General features: G+C 36.9%; 1 protein-coding gene across 1 annotated transcript in view; it reads right to left on the bottom strand.

Annotated features, from left to right (window-relative positions):
• Window positions 1-21,078, bottom strand: part of LOC136257177 (uncharacterized) — a 42,323-nt gene that overhangs the window by 3,175 nt on the left and 18,070 nt on the right. Inside the window, exons 7-25 of the mRNA XM_066050247.1 lie at window positions 17,192-17,298; window positions 17,064-17,129; window positions 16,940-17,014; window positions 16,193-16,314; window positions 15,142-15,263; window positions 14,974-15,089; window positions 14,826-14,923; window positions 14,689-14,772; window positions 14,279-14,362; window positions 14,040-14,234; window positions 11,694-11,757; window positions 11,588-11,650; window positions 11,398-11,537; window positions 7,651-7,731; window positions 5,785-5,865; window positions 4,238-4,274; window positions 3,676-3,798; window positions 3,407-3,625; window positions 2,817-2,853 (exon numbers count right to left, since the gene is read on the bottom strand). Of these exons, the coding sequence (XP_065906319.1) occupies window positions 2,817-2,853; window positions 3,407-3,625; window positions 3,676-3,798; window positions 4,238-4,274; window positions 5,785-5,865; window positions 7,651-7,731; window positions 11,398-11,537; window positions 11,588-11,650; window positions 11,694-11,757; window positions 14,040-14,234; window positions 14,279-14,362; window positions 14,689-14,772; window positions 14,826-14,923; window positions 14,974-15,089; window positions 15,142-15,263; window positions 16,193-16,314; window positions 16,940-17,014; window positions 17,064-17,129; window positions 17,192-17,298 (1,914 nt within the window). The remainder of the gene's footprint in view (window positions 1-2,816; window positions 2,854-3,406; window positions 3,626-3,675; window positions 3,799-4,237; window positions 4,275-5,784; window positions 5,866-7,650; window positions 7,732-11,397; window positions 11,538-11,587; window positions 11,651-11,693; window positions 11,758-14,039; window positions 14,235-14,278; window positions 14,363-14,688; window positions 14,773-14,825; window positions 14,924-14,973; window positions 15,090-15,141; window positions 15,264-16,192; window positions 16,315-16,939; window positions 17,015-17,063; window positions 17,130-17,191; window positions 17,299-21,078) is intronic.

Raw genomic sequence — 21,078 nt, 5'->3', positions numbered from 1 at the left:
TCTGGGCAAGACAAGCATTTTTCTAGCCTGGCATAGTAACTACTTGATACTGGCACTATAAGTTAGTGAGCAACAGTCCAGCTATGAGTGTCATGCTAGTACAGTGGCACTGACATGATCAACTCGACATATGGACAAATCCAATGCTAACACGCACAATTTGCCACTTTCTCTTAACCTAGGAAACTTTTTAAATCACTTAGAATGGGTCAACATCGGTTTTGCAACCTCGGTAATTAAGTTTGTGGGTAGCCTCGCCCACATTGTCCTCGGGTCTCTAAATAGCATAGAAACCTTGTCGACCCATTCTAACTAACACTTAAAGCAAGTTTATAAACAAACACATAGTGATAATCATCCCTGCATTTGACAACCGGTAATTCTTAACAGTGTTCATGTTCCTACATATTATCATCAACACTGACACTATAGCATGCACAAAACTCACACAAAGCTTGGAAAAGCAACTCTGCTGCTAAAATGCCTAAGTACAGCGTGATGGTTATATGAAAGAACATTCCTTGACCTGTCCACAACTATAGCATTCAAAGTTTTGGCCTGTTACAATGAGCCATTGTGGAAAAACCTGCTTAGCAAGTGGAGTGGTAAAATGGGCACTCAGTTGCATGAGCTACATCTTGTTTCATGATCAATGCGAATTTCACAGTGGTATGTTCAACATAGTGTTCAGTGAATGTTTCTATTCTACAATAGCTTGTAGTGAGGGGTTGTTACAATGTATTCTCTACATGTGAAACACCTCAGCAAGGATTATCACCATTGTAGTGATTGTGCTAGTATAAGGAGTGCCCGCATTGCTAATCTAATACCATGCACATTTGTGGGTTATTGTTACACAACAGTGGCTCCATAGGTTATAAGGCTTCTAATAGCCAGGGGCGCATCCACTTTAAGATCAGTTCCCAGTAAATCTTTTTTCTCTTTCTTTTAATGACTTTAAATTCCTACATTTGTGTATCATCCAAGCATACTTTGTAATCACAAGTAGAAGGAAAAATTAAGAATTTTTTAAGTTCGATTAGGGATCAAAGAAAAAAAAGTAGTGAAACAAGGGAGGCCGCCTACACCTGCAGATATACTAGTGGACATTTAATCCCTAATCCAGTCTCCAGTCTATACCCATGACTGGGATTAAATGTCTACTAGTACATCTACAGGTGTAAGTGACCTCTCTTGTTTTACTACTCTTCTTCTTTGATCCTAATCACACAGTACAATAGTACTGTTTAAGTAGGTATCTCCCTAAAAATGACATGTGCCACCTAAAATGCTGCCTTTAAAAATCATCCTACAAACACTTTACGCAACAAAAATCACCTTTATGGACTATCTAACATCAAATACAGCATTAAAACAAGATGGATATAGAATTTTTAAAATCACTGAAACACTAATTTTTGTCTGCCCGTCTGTCCATCTGCCTGCCTGCCTGCCTAACTACAGTTGCAGGGCTGGATGCCAAACAAAGAAGCACAAAGCCACCATTTTACACAACTCACCAGTGGGATGTGCCTTTTGGGGTTCCGACACCACTTAACAATCTATCTACTTGATCACAATGACACACCCCATTATTATTGGTTTAGCAGTATTCATAATGCTAGCACAATGAAAATATTAAATAGTGACACACCCCTGGTAGGTGAAAGGTCGACTCAAGATACTCTAATACAGCAGTCATCCTAATAGAACAGTCACACGTGTATATATAAGTGTATGCTACAAATTAAAACCAAACTAGTATATTAATTTTAAAATGAAGTAGGGATCCAAGTGATAAAAAGTAGTGAAACAAGAGATGAATGATGGTATTACAGCATAGCTAGGTGGGAAAATCCCTACTTGGGCACTGAACAAAATCATTGTTATAACATGCCAATGTAGGAAATTTCCCACCAAGCTATATTGTAATACTATCTCTTGCTGGACTATTACACATCACCACATGTTGTCAGAGAAATATCCCATATTTTGCAAATATCAAGTCACTTTTCACTAAATAATTTGTATTTTTACATCACGACATAGCTTTTTCTCCATCACCATTATCATGAAATGCTTCTATCACAACTATCGTGATATATGAATATCGTAGCATCACTATTAGTTAGTTAGTCAGTCAGCATAAAATTCTCTTAAATGGAAAATTTTAAAACGCATAGAAACTTTTTGGAAGAGTTTGGGATTGGTCTGAAGACATTTTTGAGCTTGGCTGTACCTAACCAATGCTTCCAAGCGTTATGAAAGGAAATTGAGGTTGGTTTTAGGGTGATATTTTTGGCCAGTTCTCCATGATCCCTAATATACTGTACTACCATACTGTATGATGAATAAAATGAGCAACAAAAGTAACCACAGCAACAAACATAACAACAATAAACATAATGACAACATAACAACAATAAACATAATGACAACATAACAACAATAAACATAATGACAACATAACAACAATAAACATAATGACAACATAACAACAATAAACATAATGACAACATAACAACAATAAACATAATGACAACATAACAACAATAAACATAATGACAACATAACAACAATAAACATAATGACAACATAACAACAATAAACATAATGACAACATAACAACAATAAACATAATGACAACATAACAACAATAAACATAATGACAACATAACACTAATAACACAAGGACTCAAACATGAAACAATATGATGGTAACCACATGAGAATTCTTTCTAGTACTACTTGAACATGACAACTTGAACACAAAATGTGACAACTTTTAGTATGATAACAACAATAACTACACCTACCAATTCAACCTGATCTTCACATATAGTTCAATATTACCTGTGGAGGAATATGATGTGATAATTGTCCATGTGACAACAACTATTGGAGATATCAACTGTGTTTAGGCAGATAATGTAAATAGTAACCTTCCAATAGTTACTATAGTAACCTGTCACTCACTCACTGTACTAGAACAACATGTAATACTGAAAGTGCTGCAGTACTAGAAATGGTGAAGAGCTAGTCTTGGTGTGAAGCAGTGGTGCAGATGATTTACATGTCATTATAATCAGTCAGGAGCTAACATAACCCTATAATTTTGTCTCTGTTCATTACGAAGCATAGGTGGTGCCTACCCTGCCATCCCAGTGTGAGCACCAGTAATACTACTACACTCCTCAAATTACTTTATTTGGCAGGAAACTCAAACACCAGCTAACACTCCAAAAAAGGTTTACAAATGATGCATTTTTGGCTAAAATTTTACATATATATTGTTCAATATTCTAGAAGAGCGTGAAATGTTTAAACCATTTATCTTGAATTTCTAAAGTTCAGTTACTTAAATTCATTCACATCTACACCACTAGTGATAATTGTACACACTTACTGAGGTCTCCTTTCAATCCTTCAACCTTTACTATCATCCCAGACAGCCCATACACTAAACTAGCTTGTCCGCTCTGTTTACGTTGACTATTACTCCTCCCTGGAAGAGGAGAGTTCTTGAGGGCATGTTCTATGTCTCGTTTTGTTGAGGAGTAACGAGGGGCAGTGGGAACATCCACAACTTCATCTAGCTCAGGTGAGAATGATGGAGAATTGTTAGCTATGAACAGATACACACTGTGACTGTTACACTACACATCTACCACACACCTGTGAGGCTGACATTAGTACTAACAGGATGAAGTGATGATCGTCGAGAGTTCAGTAACTCATCATCACTGTAAGACCTTATCTCTAACTGACCAGCTAATGAGTCCCCATCCACTGAGTCTCCTAATAACCAGCACAACACAATAATCACATGTAGTATAGACCATATACACTGAAACCTCTCCAACATTTCTGTAATCCAGAATACCTCTATAATCTGACATTGTTTTGTATACCAAAAGTCTTTTTTAAATGTAATACTACCTCAATAATCCAACATACTTGCTAATCCGACACAATTTTCCTAATCAGCGTCGTATTATAGAGGTTTCACTGTACCAACCACAAAGACAAATTCTGATCACATAAACTAATAATCTTAGATCATACACTAATAACAGGAGTTTATAAGTGCCAAAGGTGTCTTGTCCCACTTATGTGAGCTCCTGCAATTAGTTTTATCATTTTTCTCCAAGCACTTATAGTATATTATGTATATATAACGTTTTTTATGAGCAATACTTTAATGGATGGACAGACACACATACAGACAATCACTCACTCTCTACAGTAATGCTCTCTTCAGAATAATCTTGCACCTGAATTGTAATTAAAAATATAACTAATTGCAAATAATCATAGACATAGGTGGATCTGAGGGGGGGGGGGGGGGGGGGGCCAGGGGGTGCTGTGCCCCCCCCCTCCCCGACCCTTCTGTTGCCCCCATTGGACTTATAGGACTATATTGGCACCTGAACAGGAATCCTGCATTCGCACTGTATTCATGCAGAAGTACAGAAAGACAACTGTTAAAATCTGCAGTTATAAATTGTACACTCTGAAGAAAAGAAGACAAATAAGTTCGAATTTTTGTGCTAAAGATCGAGATACTCTAATAGAGCAGTCACTACTCTAATAGAACAGTCACAATTCTAATGTCATTAACTGACTATTTTTGTAACAATAGCTACTACCTTGCTTTTGTTTAGTACATTTTACCATCAAACAGATTTTTTCTAACCAATTTTATGTTTTGCAAAGACATGTATTTTGTTAGCAAAATAACTATCAAAAATGCTCCCAAATTCAAACCTAGGATGTCTAATTGTAACTTTTTTCAGAAGATATCCAACTAGAGTCTTAGAAAGTGTATTCCGTTCATTCATCCAGCTAGCTATACCAGACAAAGTTATATTGTAACTTGTGTACTAGATCCCATTCTTCTCTTAATGAAATGAAGACTGTTATAACGCATAACTTCTTGCCCCCCCTCAGCCCCCCCTAGCAGTGTCTCCTAGATCCGCCTACGATCATAGAGATAGGGCCAAGGAGCCCATGGATGCTTCATTTTCAGACAATAAACCATTTTAAAGACATTTTGGACTAATACATTTTACAAACACAATGAATAATAATAATAATCCTTAATATAACAAGTACACAGAAAAAATTGGAATTTTCAACTAGAGTAGGGACCATAGCACATCGATAAAAAGTACTGAAACAAGCTGGAGTAGTGCAGGATATTAAATCACAGTAAAACAATAAGAAGTGCTACAGTGGAACCTCTTTTAATGGACCCTCCCTGTAAAGGACACTGTACATTTAACCTCCTTATAAAGGACAGTTACTGAAGTCCCTATAGACCTTTACCAATACAATTTTACCTCTGAAAGAGGACAACCTCCTTATAACAGTAAAATTTCACCAAAATTGGTTGGTCCCAAAGTGTCCGTTAAATAGAGGTTCCACTGTATATCCCTACTGTGCTCAAGATACCATAAGGAAAATGCATAGTAGGGATGTAACACTTCTTATTGTTTTACTGTGATTTAATATCATGCACTACTCCCAATTTGTTTCAGTACTTTTTATCGATGTGCTATGGTCCCTACTCTAGTTGAAAATTCCAATTTTTGTGTACTTGTTTGTTAACTTTTTTGTAAAATAAAATTATTATGACTGGTGAACCCACGCATACATGATCAAAAGAAATGGTGCTGCACGTCCCAGCTACCAATTATCGACATCATTTTATCAAAGTGGTCCCTCCTTTTTGGTTACTCCCACTACCCCCTAATATACAGTTGCAATATACACACAACTCACTCCAATAGGGATCAACTCCTTCACACTCAACAACAATTCTCCACTATTAACCAGCTGTAGTGGTAGCCATTTTGGACCAGACTGGTGAGTGAAACAATTAGAGTATAACATGCTACTACAAACATGATAACAAGTTAAGAAGGGAACATCAATTAATGTCATACAATTAGTTTGATGTCACAAATTTGCTCAGTGAAGCCATACTTTTAAAAAGTTCACTCGGGCTGGCAATAACTACCATCCAATTCCAGTAATTTGTTTGATGTAAAAAGAAAAAAAAATGTTTATTGCACATTGACAATAAGTACAGTATTAAGACAACACCAGCAATTTTAAGCTTGTTACTGAAACCCTATAAATATATATATACCTGCATGTGGATAGAAGCCATTAAGCATAAGCCACCAATTATCGGTATCATTTTATTAAAGTGAAGGTAATTCTTCACTGCAATTACATATGAACTTCTGGTGTGTACTAGAGCAGTATTTAGTAGTCAGAGTAACAAATTTTAATTATTTCACAAAAGTGTTACTAACATGTTCTAACTGAAATCACAAAGCTTATCGTGTACCAATTATCATCATGAGGTAACTATTATCAACACCCTGTACTTCAGTGACTGACCAATCATCAACTGACTGTACAAATTTGTGATAACTCTCTTTACTAAATTTTTGTGAGATATATACAGTCCTTGGATACCTCTGTTTCACAGAAGTTAACAAAGATGAGGCTTAGCCGTTTGAGAGATATGCAAAACCATACTAGTTTCTTATACAAAATTATTTTTACACAACTTCATGGTTAGCCACAGCACAGCTTGTAGAGCACTTTAGGAACAATAATTACTGAATGAAAATAACAGCCCACAGTGTTACTGGGATGGCTTCTATATACTCTGTAGTCTGTATAGTTTACAAGTGCTGGTAATTGATACCTGCCGCCAATAATTGGTGACTTACACTATATCACAACAGTTATAGAATATCTTGGTTACTGACCAATCATTCTCAGCTTTGCCTTAAATTCATGTCAATAACTAAAATCTTCTACTCATATTGTGGTTTGTTAATTGTACACTCTGTGATTCTCATCATCATTACTGGTCACAGTAACCTTTATCATATCTATCCATGTAACCTACACAACTCTATCCAGTAACCTTTATCATAATACGTAATTCAACCTTCATGATCACTAACTACATAGCTAGCAATATAAACATCTAATCCGTCTATTCAATATTTGTGACCGGGCTTGCAAAAACAGGGCACGTGGGCAGATAAAATTTACCAACTTTTCAAAGTGTCATCACTAATAACTTTTAATCTCATTATGCTATAATCATGCAATTTTCAGGCTTAATGTAACATTTAATTGGTATTATAATAAAAGTTACAGGGTGTAAATATCCAGTATGACTTGTTGTTTGACAGGGTCAACGTTTGAACATTCCACGACCATTGTTATTAGCGAGTTCCATTACACCAACCTCCTTAGACCTGTTTCGTAGGAGTTTTCTTGGATGCGCTGCAGATGTTTGGAATCATACACAACTAGATAACATTCGCTCTAATGTTTGTCAGAATTGTATTCAACATGTCATTTGCAATGTGTGATTATTTATAGTAGCTGCTTGTAATGGTGTGTGTTTATTGTTTAAAAGGTGTAGTTTGTGCCCATGTGTCCTGTTTTCACAGGCCCAGTCACATTTGATGTAATGATCTGCCTCATAGTCCATCTGTTTGTGTTGTCAGGGTAATAAAAATTATCTGTTAATAGTCTTGTCAATAAATGGATTGGTGATTACATATGAAGCAACAATTTGTGCATCATACACTATCAACACGCTAATGTCGTTACCTTAAACTTCATAAAGTCATCACGAGAAATCTGTACTGATCCCATGAAATCATCTGATAGTTGATCCTTGTCCCAACAAGTCTATGAGATCACATGACATCACATGATATCATGTATATGTAATACAGTAAATGTAAAGGTTCCTAAACTTATCTAGTAATCCTTATGATGGCTGGACACTACATGCCCCCACAGGGAAATTTTGCAAAGTTAGCCTATTGAGATTAAATTTAATAATATGTTTGACTGAAAAATTATGTCACTTTATTTAAGTGGCCTGTAAAGCACTGTAAGTCACCGAAGCGTAATAATGATAAAATAACACGTTATTCACAATACTATAGCTAGCTGTCATATAAAGGGCACAGCCAGTAACTAAAAATCTATATTCTATATTCTTTACATCTTACAGAACAGGAAGGGGAAAGATGTGGATGTTGGCTACACATGATCAATACTAAACAACGTTGCTATTTGTGTTTGAAAAATACCTTAAGCCGACTTAATTTAGTAGTACACAAGATTTAGCAATTTTAGCATTTTAGTTTTTTCACTATATTAAATACCTGTAAAATGTTTGATAAATTGATTACATTAATTCATGAAACATTAAAATTGCTAAATTTTGTATGTGCTAAATTTGCCAATATTATGAGATCACTAAATTTTTAGTGTATTGCTAAGCTAAAGGTATAGTGTGTTTTCCAGTCTCATGGCTCAAACTATAATGTCCAAACAGTAACAATGAAGAGAGGGCTTGAGAGGACAAGTATAGACTCACCATGCAGTGTATAGAGTACACATGCGTAGAATTTTCCAGCTGGGGTCTGGGGTCATGCTCCCCTGGAAAGTTTTGGATGATGGCTATCACAAGATTGAATCTGGAAGCTAATTTTAACCAAATATGGTATTGTACTGAAGATTGTGGGTACTAGATGGATGAGTTCAGTTGTAAGCAATTTTAGTTGATAAACAGAACTGCACTTTTAAATGTTATTGAGGCAATGTACGAATACTAGTGGCAATTAGTCACATGTAGAGATTTAAAATATTAACTTCAACTTTATATTATAGCCACAGGCTGTTCTGTTGCTGTTTCGGTCTGACTTTTACAAATATATATAGTCTTATCAACATATTTTACATCTGGAATCTAAAGTTACTTACATATAAAACTAATTTTTGGCCACAACTAACCCCCTTTTAATTCCTGGGCACACTGACAGCGTAAACGTTGCAGTATCACTTGAGCTTATAAAGTTGAACTTCAAGGGGTTTGGGAGTGCAAACTCCAGAAGCTGAATTATTTTCTTTTTATTGACGCTAAATAGAGAGATTCAGATAAATGTAGCATGGAACTCGGGGTGCTGCCTAACTGATAAAGCAGATAAACAATTCTCAGACACTGCAGCCTTCTTATCTCACTATAATTACTGTTTTACTGTGCAAGAGGAAGCATGTCAACTCAAGCATCAAGTTTGTTGCTACAACTGATTATTGAAGTTTATATGATTCAATCTAAAAAGTTATAGTTTTTAAACTTTAAGTGATTAGTACAGTATAAGGCAGGATGTTTGGAACAATGTTGAGATAGCAGTGCACAAGTCAAGAAGACACATTGGGAACTTCTTGAAAAATTATATAATTTAATGCTGCGTGGATGTTCTATTAGAGTAGTTGATTGTTCTTTTGAATTTTAGCAGCTTTTAGGTTAGGTCTTACACCAAAAGTATAATTTGAATCTTTCTGCATACTTCTTAGCAAAGATTAGCCATTCCCCTTGCTCTTTCCATCTTTTCATTGCTCATCCATTCGTATAAGATGCAATTGCATCTGTACTGCAACTTCTAGAAGCTTCTAAGCTAGCACATAGTAAAACTTTGGAGGGGGGTACTTCAGCACCACAAGCACCCCCCCCCCCCCCCCCCTAAAATCTGCCCTTGCAATAACAATTCTCATCCTAAATGGATATATCCCTACTAGTATTCCACCAATAATCAATTGGTATCAAATCGGAGCTGATATTAAGCATTATGGTATCGAATGGTAATTTAGGTATCCCGATACTGATCAATATTAGCCACTTGCGCTAATTGTCACCATCATAACTATCATCATAAATTCTAGCAAAACTTGGGGTATAACAGGCAGAGGTGTAACAGGGTGTTGAGTATTATTCTAACATAAAAGGTACAGGAATTGCTTTGTTAAACATTGAGCAACTGTTACTTACTATGTTTGCGCAAAAAAGATTGAAATAATCTAGTAGAACAATCACTGCATAATATATTCTAATAGAGCAGTCACACATAGCTAACTTGAGAGGTGTGTAAATTGTATGGCAATTATCGGTATCTGTATTGGTGAAAATTTACTGCTAGGTATTGGTATCGGATCGGTAGGTATTTGCAACCCTAATCCCTACAAACACAGGAACATTGATAACTGCTTTTTCAAGCATTGCTGTTACTCAATTGCTAGTTTAACCGTTACGTTGTACCAGCAGTCTAAAGGTAATATTAAAAACATAACCACACAGCCTATACAAAGAGACAATGAGGAAAGGCAAGATGTAAGTTATGACATGGCATTATAACTTTTCTGTCGGATAGAGATTAGGCCATACAGATATATTTATGTATGTGTGTTTACACGTGAGCAGTTTGACAGTCATTTGATAACTGGTGTTGCTTTTATAACCAAACTATCTGTGTTTATTGCATTGTAAGGAACATTGGGACATTTTTTGCTACTGTTAAAATGTGTGCACAAAGCTGACAGCTCTATTATTTTTACTGCTCTTGGAGTTGCTTTTGTGCTAACAAACAGTTTCTACAAAATTTAGTTTCTTAGACAATAGCCAGCAATATGCACACAGGTTTAGGGTTTTAATGATTCAGTCATGAGATATGATGATCTACTGGTCTATTAAGAAGAGTAGAAGTGAAAGGCTAAACCAGGGGCAGAGAACAGTACTCAAAAGTGAGGAGGGCAAGTCATGTGGGGTGGCTGTAAGTTATAAAGTGTTTTAAAATCATTAACTGTATCTTAGTGTACAAAGCACACTAGCATGTGGAGCATTTCAATACTAGGGTGGTCTGGGGGAATGCTCCCAGTGAAAATTTTGAGATTTGAATGCTTCGAGATTGAATCGGAGAGCATTTTCAGTGGTACATGTGTACTTGAATAGGATATTCCTATAATATTATGGCAATGACTATCATTAAGATACTGTACGATTAGATACACCAGTAATTGAAGGAATTTCAAATCAACTCATGCTCTTGATTGTGTATAGATATATGTGTTAATGAAGACATATTGAATTAACTGTATAGTAGGACCAACTTATGATTCCGCTGAATGTTCTATTAGAGTAGTTAGGTGACTGCTCTATTAGAGTATATCGATGTTGAGCACTCCCAGCACTAATTCATGCAGTACTCCATTCTTGCATAACCTTTAGCACAAATCCTAGTAAATTAAGGCTAAGTTGGCTAATGACTACAACAGTTGCTTTACTTTGGCAACTGGGCATTGGAAATAAGTGAGGGGGCACTGCCCCTCCATTGTTGAAAGTGGGGGAGCAGTTGCCCCCTTTTATTTCTCCGCCCCTTTTATTTCTCCACCCCTGGGCTAAACACTCCTTTTAATGCAGCCACTCTCATCATAATTATGGGATCAAAAGTTACAATAAGTGCATATGCAAACTAATAATTATTCTGTAAATACAACATATTTGGTTACCACGGTGATGATCTCATCCAAGTTAGGAGCAGTCAGTGACACAGTTTCCCTCCAATCAGGATTGAGGGTGTGTCTGAACACCTTACTACGATACATTACCTCCATCCCATATTTGACCACAATGTACGGGTTGCTAAGACCTTCAGGTGATCATTTTGATTGGTTAAAATCAACACAACTACGTACTAACCATCAGTATCCATGGGAACCAGATTACGTCCTTTAATGATGCTAAACTCCAATATTCCTTTATCTGTGTTAGAATATGATTAGTGGGATACAATAATCAAACTGACCATTAGTTCCAGATATCTTATATCCCTTTCGATAAGATGTTTTCTTAATAGAACAATATGAGTTCTGTAGGATATAATAGTAGTGATAATAATGATAACAGGAGTTCTGTAGGATGTGATAATAATCACATCTTGTGTAGCTACTACATGCATTAGTCTAGAAATACAGAAAATTTTGCAAATTGTGATCTTGTTAAAGAATTATTCCTGAATGTGCGCTTGTAATATCAGTAACAAATCAATGGTTGAATGGCTATACTTTTAACATGTTATACTGTAAATATTGTGTACGGTGTACAGCAGAAGGAGAAATCAAAGTTTTCTACCTTTAAAAGATGACAAAACCCCTTCACAATTGAAACATGTACATTCAATGAGAACTTGTATTTTAAGGATAAAGGATTATGCCTGTACATCCATAAACAAATTATGTACTTAGCTATTCTAATTACTATACAAAATCAAATAAGCAATTACTGTAATGTCTGTCCAGCAGTGTTTTAAACTTCACTTCTACAAGAACGTTAACTGGATTATTGTAGGAACAAGTCTCCAGTTGCCACATGTATATTGAGTGGACCTAGCTGATATTGGTGAACACAATGATCTGTTACTCCATGATTCCTGGCACAAAAGTAGCGACTCTTCTATTAGAGTTTAGACTGCTCTTGGGATAGTTGTCTAATAAAAATAAATCTATTAGAGTACCTCCTGTAGTAAAAGAACTTTTGGTGGTAAAAAGTTTGGTGAAAACCCACTATTGAAAAATTGGCTGAAAAAACTTTAGCGAAAGGGGGCTCCACCTTACAATGTTACGAGTGTTGAGAGCAATGTTTAGTTTTACAGTGAACCTCGTAGTGAACCCATGCTCAATGCCAGGCAGGCTATCACATATATACCAAAGCATCTGGTCAAATTCCGCATGTGGTGAAGAGCTACGTATGCCTTCTTTCTTATCTTTTGGTAGCTTAAAATATTGCAGGACTGATTTCAATGTAACATGGCCTCGCTATATCTGCTCATGTGATTGCTCAATTAGCTGAAAAACTTTGGCAATTGAAGCTCTATTTGCCAAATTCACCAAAGTTTATTACTGCCAAAGTTTTTTTACTATAATGGTATAGCATAAGCAACCATTTATCAGATGGGTTCAATTACTGGAAATGCATGCTTCAATTATCGGACGGGTGTTATACTAATAAAAACGGTTAAATTCCGTGATACAAAGAAGTGGCATGGTACACAAAGAGTGTGTTATGTTTGTTTGAGGTTATAATTCTACTTATAAAGGATTGGACAAAGGTTAACAGTTCGTGTTACTTCCGTACTGTAGATTTGGGGCTTTTTAGAAGCGAGTTCAGCCTACATCATCAATGGCATATTCTCTTCGTCACTTTGGATACCCATGACAGTCTATTGTTAATTTCTACTTCAGTGTTAGTCGCCAAACAATAAAGGAACAAGCAAAGCCACGATCAAGGCCAGCAGTCACTGAAACTTCCACAAAAAAACATGGTGCGGCTAGTATCAAACTTGGGAGTTAAACTGGTGTGACCTAAGATGACATGGCGGCTGTAATGAAGCTAAAGATTGGTGAGAATGTAGTCCAAAACAGTGTACTACCATCTAGCCAACTGTTGAGAAGCGTAGGGAACCTAATCGCCACAACTGGAGTTCAAGTAGCTATGCCACCATGGTTTCCCTACAAAGCTTCTAGCTAGAAACCACTAGATCAAGAACAGAACTAAGAGAAGGATTTACAATTGGTTGGGAGTTGGTTGTTGTACTGTTGAATACTGTAGGGCCCTTAAATGACCATTGTGTGTAATTATCAAGTAATTTATATGTGTATTTTTACAAAAAAAAATTGTAGCTCATATATTACGCGATCTGATGTGATGAAATTTTGTGTGGACGTCGGTCAGACCTTCATAAATATGCTGGATTTTTTTCAGATTTTTGTGAAGCTCCAGCACGAGGTAATCATTGGACCAATGTCCGATAATTGATACATGCAAGCCTATGGAGTTCCGGTGATTGAGCCATGGTTCCGATAAATGGTTACTTCGACTTTTCACGTTTTCAGCTGTCATTGGTCAGGAGAAGCACTTTTTGACACCAAACTTGATACACAGGAGGACGAAGTCAAGTGGAATACCTCTGCCAAAAATCGTGCTCCAGAGATATTTGTACGAGAAGGGACGTGTAAACGTTCCATTAATTGGTTGCTTACGCTATATATTTGCAGTCAGCAAAGGTTCAGTTGCCTACACCACTATCAACACACTACCAATAGTGACACATGATACAGTACAATATCCATAACATATTCCAGTTAATGCACACCTTCTTCATCACAGATCCTCTAGAATCATAACTCGATAACGACACATTATCGTCCACAATCCCCACCCCACAGGGGGCCACTAAGTGACGCAAGGTGTCCACGGGTCGGAATATCACTGACACTGTCATGGTACCCATGATTTCACCGTTACCATGACTACATAACTCCAGCTTGTGTTGTAACAACTGGGTCTCCTACAAGTGGTCATGTGACTTGGGTATGAGGGGAAATCCCTTACCTTGGTCAATGATAACTTATTATAGCCAATCAAATTGTAGGAGGGGAAATGACCTGACCAGTGTAGCAGCTCAAATGTGATTGGCTAAAATAACAGATAAAAAAACAAAAACTTTAAAACTTATGTAATATTTTGGCATTAATAAGGCTTCTAATTAACAGAAAAAGAATTTCTGACCTTATAACACAAATAGTGTCATACTTGATAATGATATTGTTACACAGAAAGACTTCACTATGGAAACAGTTAGTAGTGCACATTATAGTCACAGATACTACATGATTGTTAACCATGTGAATGTGATAGAACAATTTGTTGGGATAAATAACTACATGGACTATCACACAACATAAAACAACATTCTTTTGTATCAAGTTGTTTAGCTGAAATGTTGACAACATACAGCTAACCCTGGTATAGTCTGATGTCATCACTTCTACCAACTTGTCCCAGTGAGCAATACTGCAATCTGATTGGTGATCTGTGACCAATACCTGTAGCCACACTCACATAGTTGCATAGTTGTTATGGTAACCAATAAACACACCTCCCTGCCATCTACAGTCACCACACAATATGGATCACATGATCCAGTGGCCTCAACCATCTCAACAGAGTGTATACAGATGGTCAATATCCCAGCAACTGTAACCATGGTGATAGTAAGCATAGTAACATAATTGATACACACCAACCTTGTTGTGGAGATTTCTCAATAACAACAGGTGAGGAAAGACAGACAGACGGAAGGACAGTATGAGTCAATGTCACTACCAGTGTGTAGTAATTGTTACGTAGGGTAGTAGTGTAACTATGGAGATGTTATGTTGTCCTGGTGATGAAACGATGATAGAGTGTCATACCATTTAGATGTCTGATCCTGAACTGTTTGTTGTCCTAGCAACCCCAGTGTGTGTAGATCTAGTGTGTGTACTGCTAGTGTGGTGGTGTTTAGCAATCCAGTTCTTTTGATCTTTAGTCGCAGCTACAAAAGCAATATTCAATTACAAACTACATAAACAACTGCATACTACACACATACACGTACATGTACAACAAAAAGCCTCCCACAACATCACTATCAGGTACTAGTTGGTACAGGCAAATGATCCTGGGGTAGGAATAATAACTCAGGGGAGCATGTCTCACTGATAGAGGTGATGGAACATGTATTCCACAACATCCCCAACATCACTAAGTGAAATAGGGATAGTTGTGTATTTGCTCCCAATAAAACATGGTGAAGTTTCTCGCATAAGGAAACAGTAACAGCTGCAGCAACTGGACATCACTGAACATTAAACCAGTAAGTAGTGCTTTGAACTTGGGTGGACTGCCTCTGCACGAACACACACACACAACACACACACAACTACTACACACACACACACACACACACACACACACCACACAAACATACATACACACGCACACACACACACACAACACAAACATACATACACACACACACAACACACAAACATACATACACACACACACAACACACAAACATACATACACACACACACACACAACACAACACACAACACACACACAACTATTACACACACACACACACACACACACACACACACACACACACACACACACACACACACACACACACACACACACACACACACACACACACACACACACACACACACACACACACACACACACACACACACACACACCACACAAACATACATACACACACACACACACACAACACACAACACACAACACACACACAACACACGCACAACACTCACACAACTACTACACACACACAACTACTACACACACACAACTACTACTACACACACAACTACTACTACACACACACAACTACTACTACACACACACAACTACTACACACACACACACACACACACACACATATGCACATACCATGTCATTAGTGGAATTATTATTGATAAAGAAAGACACACTACTTTTCCATTGCTGGTCATTAATTGGAATATCACATTTTCTCTTCTGTTCCCCTACTGATGTTGTGATCATGTGACGTCCTGTCAAGATCACATGAGCACATCATTACATCAATACAATTCCCACATTATCAGATTCACAGTGCCATGCAATAATTCTAGTTATGTGGTGATGTCTACATGTGACCAGCAATTCACACATTAATACAAGTAATGGATCCAGTGTGATTGGGGGTTCAAGAATTCCATGGGAACCTCAGCCCCCTAGGATTAGTAAGACTCGTCAATTTTGGTAAAGCCAAAATCAGTTTATCACTTAAGGTAGTACTTGGTACATAGATGGTGTATTGGTTTAGTGGTACTAGAGAAGAGATATCATAACAAAAGCAGTTTAAATACTGTAAAGGTTCTAAATGATCGTGAAATTCAACTGTAAAGAGTGATAGTTATCATCTAATACATACTATATAGAGGAAAGCACGTAGGCTGTAACTATATGGGACTAGCTGGAACCTTCTTTGAAATGTCTGGATCCAACACTTTGTTCAGTAACTGTTCTATGCATTTGGTTTTTAAATGCATGCAAGCCCTAGCCCTACATATGTATATAACATTAGAAGTACAAATATGACTACAATCACTCTCTAACAATCCATACAACTACGGACTATACATAATACAGTCTTATAACAGTTGGTGGGCTTACCAGTGATGGGTGTGGCTGATTGTGATGGTGATATTGTTGCCATGACATTGATTGTTAACACTCCACTACAAGAAACTACACACAACAACAAAGCTATCATATTACCATGACAACAACACCTCACCAAACAGGTTATCAATGGGACATTTCTTGTTCAGCCTGATAGTGGCTTGTCCAGGATCAACCAGTACTGTGAGGATCACATGATACAGGATCACATGATACAGGATCACATGATCAGGTCACACTTACAGTCAGTCAAGCATTCACTGATATAATGATATAACCAATAGTGTAGCAATGGGATATGAGTGATCTGTAGTCCCTTTAGTATCCGCAGGTTGAACCATAACTCTGGCCTGGATGGAGAGGAAAGGTATAATGGAACAATGTGGACCAGCTAATAATCATGTCCTCATGGTACATACATATATATCTACATACGACTGAGTCCTTTAAACTAAGTGATCTCATTTTTAACTGTTCATAAGTGGCACAGGTATCATTTTTGCTGCACATTGTACATAACACAAATATTGCAGTTATAAGTGTTCAATCAACCATAGCTTAAGTTGTGTCCAACAAAGTTTCACCACGAGTGGAGCTATCCACTCTGTCTAATCAAGTCCATACAAACTGTACCAGCATATCCAGAGTGGTATCAGGACCTCACTGATAGATTTATAGGGCTCCAGAAACATGGCCACAAAATACATGAATCCAGGAGGACAACATTAGTGTACTAGTCTACCTAACTGTTTGTTGCATGAAAAACAGTTTGACTTTCTGCAAAAAGGTACCTATTTGCAAAGTGATCGCATACACTGAAATCTCTATATGGAAAAGAAAATTGTGCTGATGTCAGATTAACAGGTTGTATTACAAGGAAAAAGTCTTTGTGGTACACATCTCTACACATTCCTCTTTTTAAAAAAATAACAAACAACCCTCCCCATCACCTCCATTGGAGATCGCCTATATACACCACATGATCTAAAATGGTGGGATAACTTGGCTAATGGGTACTTGTACAGTGGAACTGATGTAAAATAGTACACGTAGCCTCAACTATTGGACACTCTAAATACTTAAAACTGTTATTTCTTGATAAGTGGTATGACTGGTTTCCCAGAGACAATCACAAATAAACTTCTTGTAGTCACAATCATGACAACTACCAGTAACTATATACTGTATAGTGACTTCTGAGAGGTACAAGGAAGCCACAACAAATTTTGTACTTCTTTTATGCACTATTTTTGTTATTTGTAACCTCTACGGTAACCTCTACGGTAACCTCTACGGTAACCCACAGCATTTAGCAACAAAATTGAACCTGTGAAACTACCAAGTTTAACTACCACCAGCAACAACGATCATGAAATTATACAGTGCTTACTGTGTAGTAGGGACCACAAAGGAGTGGGTGTAGCCCATGACAACACATCACCTAAAAAGCAGCCTCACTTTTAATGAGGCAGTACTGGTTAGGTAAAACTAAGCCCAAACAAGCCTTCAGATCGACCCAAAACACTTTTAACAAGTTTCAATGAATTTTTCCTTAAATCATTAAACAGAATTTTCTAGTCACTGACTGACTGAGTAACTGACTGATGCCTGCAGACAAACATAACTTGATAACGACCAAGGCTATGGGTGTCCTCCTTTGTGTCCAATTCACGACAATAAAAGGTGTCAATTTGGCGGCAGCACGTGATAGCTTTCATTTGCAACGGAAATCATCCGTATTTTCATAGTGGCTACGATGACTGCAGAGGTGTTTTCAAACAGTTCTTGATTCGTAATGCTGTGTAACGGGTTGAACATAGCTGACAACGAAGCATAATGGATACTTCACTTTTCAGACGGATGATATAACACTTCTTATTGTTTTACTGTGATTTAATATCATACACTACTCCAACTTGTTTCAGTACTTTTTATTGATGTGCTATGGTCCCTACTCTAGTTGAAAAAGTCCAAATTTTTTGTGTACTTGTTCATTCATAAAAACTGTAGAATTTTTCACTTTGTAAAAACAAAACACGTTATACAGTACATGCAGTATTAAAATCTGAAGACATTAACATAATCTGTTTGTTGATATTTGTAATATTAGTAGAGCGGCTTAGCTAGCAAAAATGAGCAAATTGTGCAGTTTGTGCAGAAAGTATGAAACTTTGCACATAGTACCTACCTACCATGAAGTGTGTTTTGAGATGTGGAGCCATCACAGATTTGACCTTTGGTGTCCTCTACAGTTCATTTTATGTTCAAAAATAGTGACCTTTGTCTGTATATCACCCATACAACACTCAATTTGTTCAAACTAGGTGCCAAATTGAAGATCTTTATCCAAGAAACAAGTTGATACTTGTTGCAAGCTCATAGCATATTCCATTTCAAAGTTATGGTAATTTTTACCAACAGCAAATTCATACAAATCCAACCGCCCACACAATTACACTCTTCATCTACATTCTTGTTTGCCACTCAATTTTTGTATATATTGTTTAGGTCACCATGAGCACTGCAGGTTACATATACAACCAAAGAGTGGAGAGATACCCAGGGGTGGGGCATGTACCCTCCTCTCTTGTGGTAGTTAAATAAAAGTTCATAATTATACGTATTGTTATTAGCACTTTACAGTGGCCAGCACTGAAGCTCTGACAGCAACATGTACTGCAGCCTGTTGCTCTATCAACAGTTTTAACTACAATGGGGGTTCTGTAATAGTTCATTTGGGGGTGGGGGTGAGGGGTGGGAGGAGATGCTTTTACCCCACCCTTTTGACAAATGAACTTAAACTATAAACCTAAATCTCAGTGAATATGTCAACAACAACTGTAATATACATGACATGTGTATCTTGCCTGGTACAATAGCCCAGAATTGTACCTGAATACAAGCATGAGATTACTAATCATCATTCTCAGGTACTGTAGGTCATTCTTAGGTACTTTAGAGGTTGTAGCTGAGAATGTACCTGAGGGAGTCTAAAATATCCTGGGTGCATGGCATGTCCCATCATGTGTGTAAACTAGCTATGAACACACAAAGATGTTTATACCATTGTCCTCCATTACTCTCATTGTGACTCCCCTTTAGTCATTCCTAGATGAAAGTCTGACTGATAGTACTGTTTCTAAAACCTGTATGCTAAATTTTTATTACTGTGGAGCTTTGGAAAATACTTTTTTTGAAGTTGTTAGCTTTTTAGCTGTACTTGCAAACGTGGAACGCATTTTGCTATATAGAACCAAATTGTGAAACACAAATTGTCTAGTTGGTTATGCCCTCAGATTCCACCATATCTTGGGTGTGTGTCTCTTTAAAGGCAAATATATATTTAAGGGGATACAAGATGTAAGTATAGTTCAGGACCATAATCTCCCTTAATCAGTTCACAAACTTAGCTATCAATACGATATGTTAGATATGTATAAGGTTTTTAAGGCTTTTCAGCAAACGTGACTGATAGTAACATGTATAACCTTCAGTAGAGTTTGATGCATTAAAATATTATTGTTATACATACAGAAGTAAATTATAGCCAAACTACCTCAAATTTGAGTTTAATCTGACGACAAAACTACATAAATTATGACGTTTGTTGATTTATCTCACAGTATTGTACATAACCCCTATGCCTCACTCCTGGATATCTCTTCATGTTTTGGTTGTATATGTACCTGCAGTGCTCATGGTTAGATTAAAAAAAAAATTGAATGGCAAACAAAGAATGTAGATTAAGGGCGTAACTGCATGGGCAGTTGACTTTATATGAATTTGCTGCTGGTAAAAATTTGAAATGGAATATGCTATGAACTTGCAACAAGTATCAACTTGTTTCTTGGATAAAGATCTTCAATTTGCCTTGAACAAATTGAGTGTTGTATGGGTGATATATAGACAAAGGTCACTATTTTTGAGCATAAAATGAACTGTAGAGGATACCAAAGGTCAAATCTGTGGTGGCTCCACATCTCAAAATACACTTCATGATGGATAGATACTATGTGCAAAGTTTCATACTTTCTGCACAAAGTGGATAATATTTTGGCTAAGCCGCTCTACTATATGTATGCCTTTGACAATATAAAAACTATTAATCACAGTTTGTGTATGTGTGTTTA

Source organism: Dysidea avara, chromosome 6, assembly GCF_963678975.1.
Source record: "Dysidea avara chromosome 6, odDysAvar1.4, whole genome shotgun sequence".
NCBI classification, from domain to species: Eukaryota; Metazoa; Porifera; class Demospongiae; order Dictyoceratida; family Dysideidae; genus Dysidea; species Dysidea avara.
This window is presented reverse-complemented; position numbering and strand designations above follow the sequence as displayed.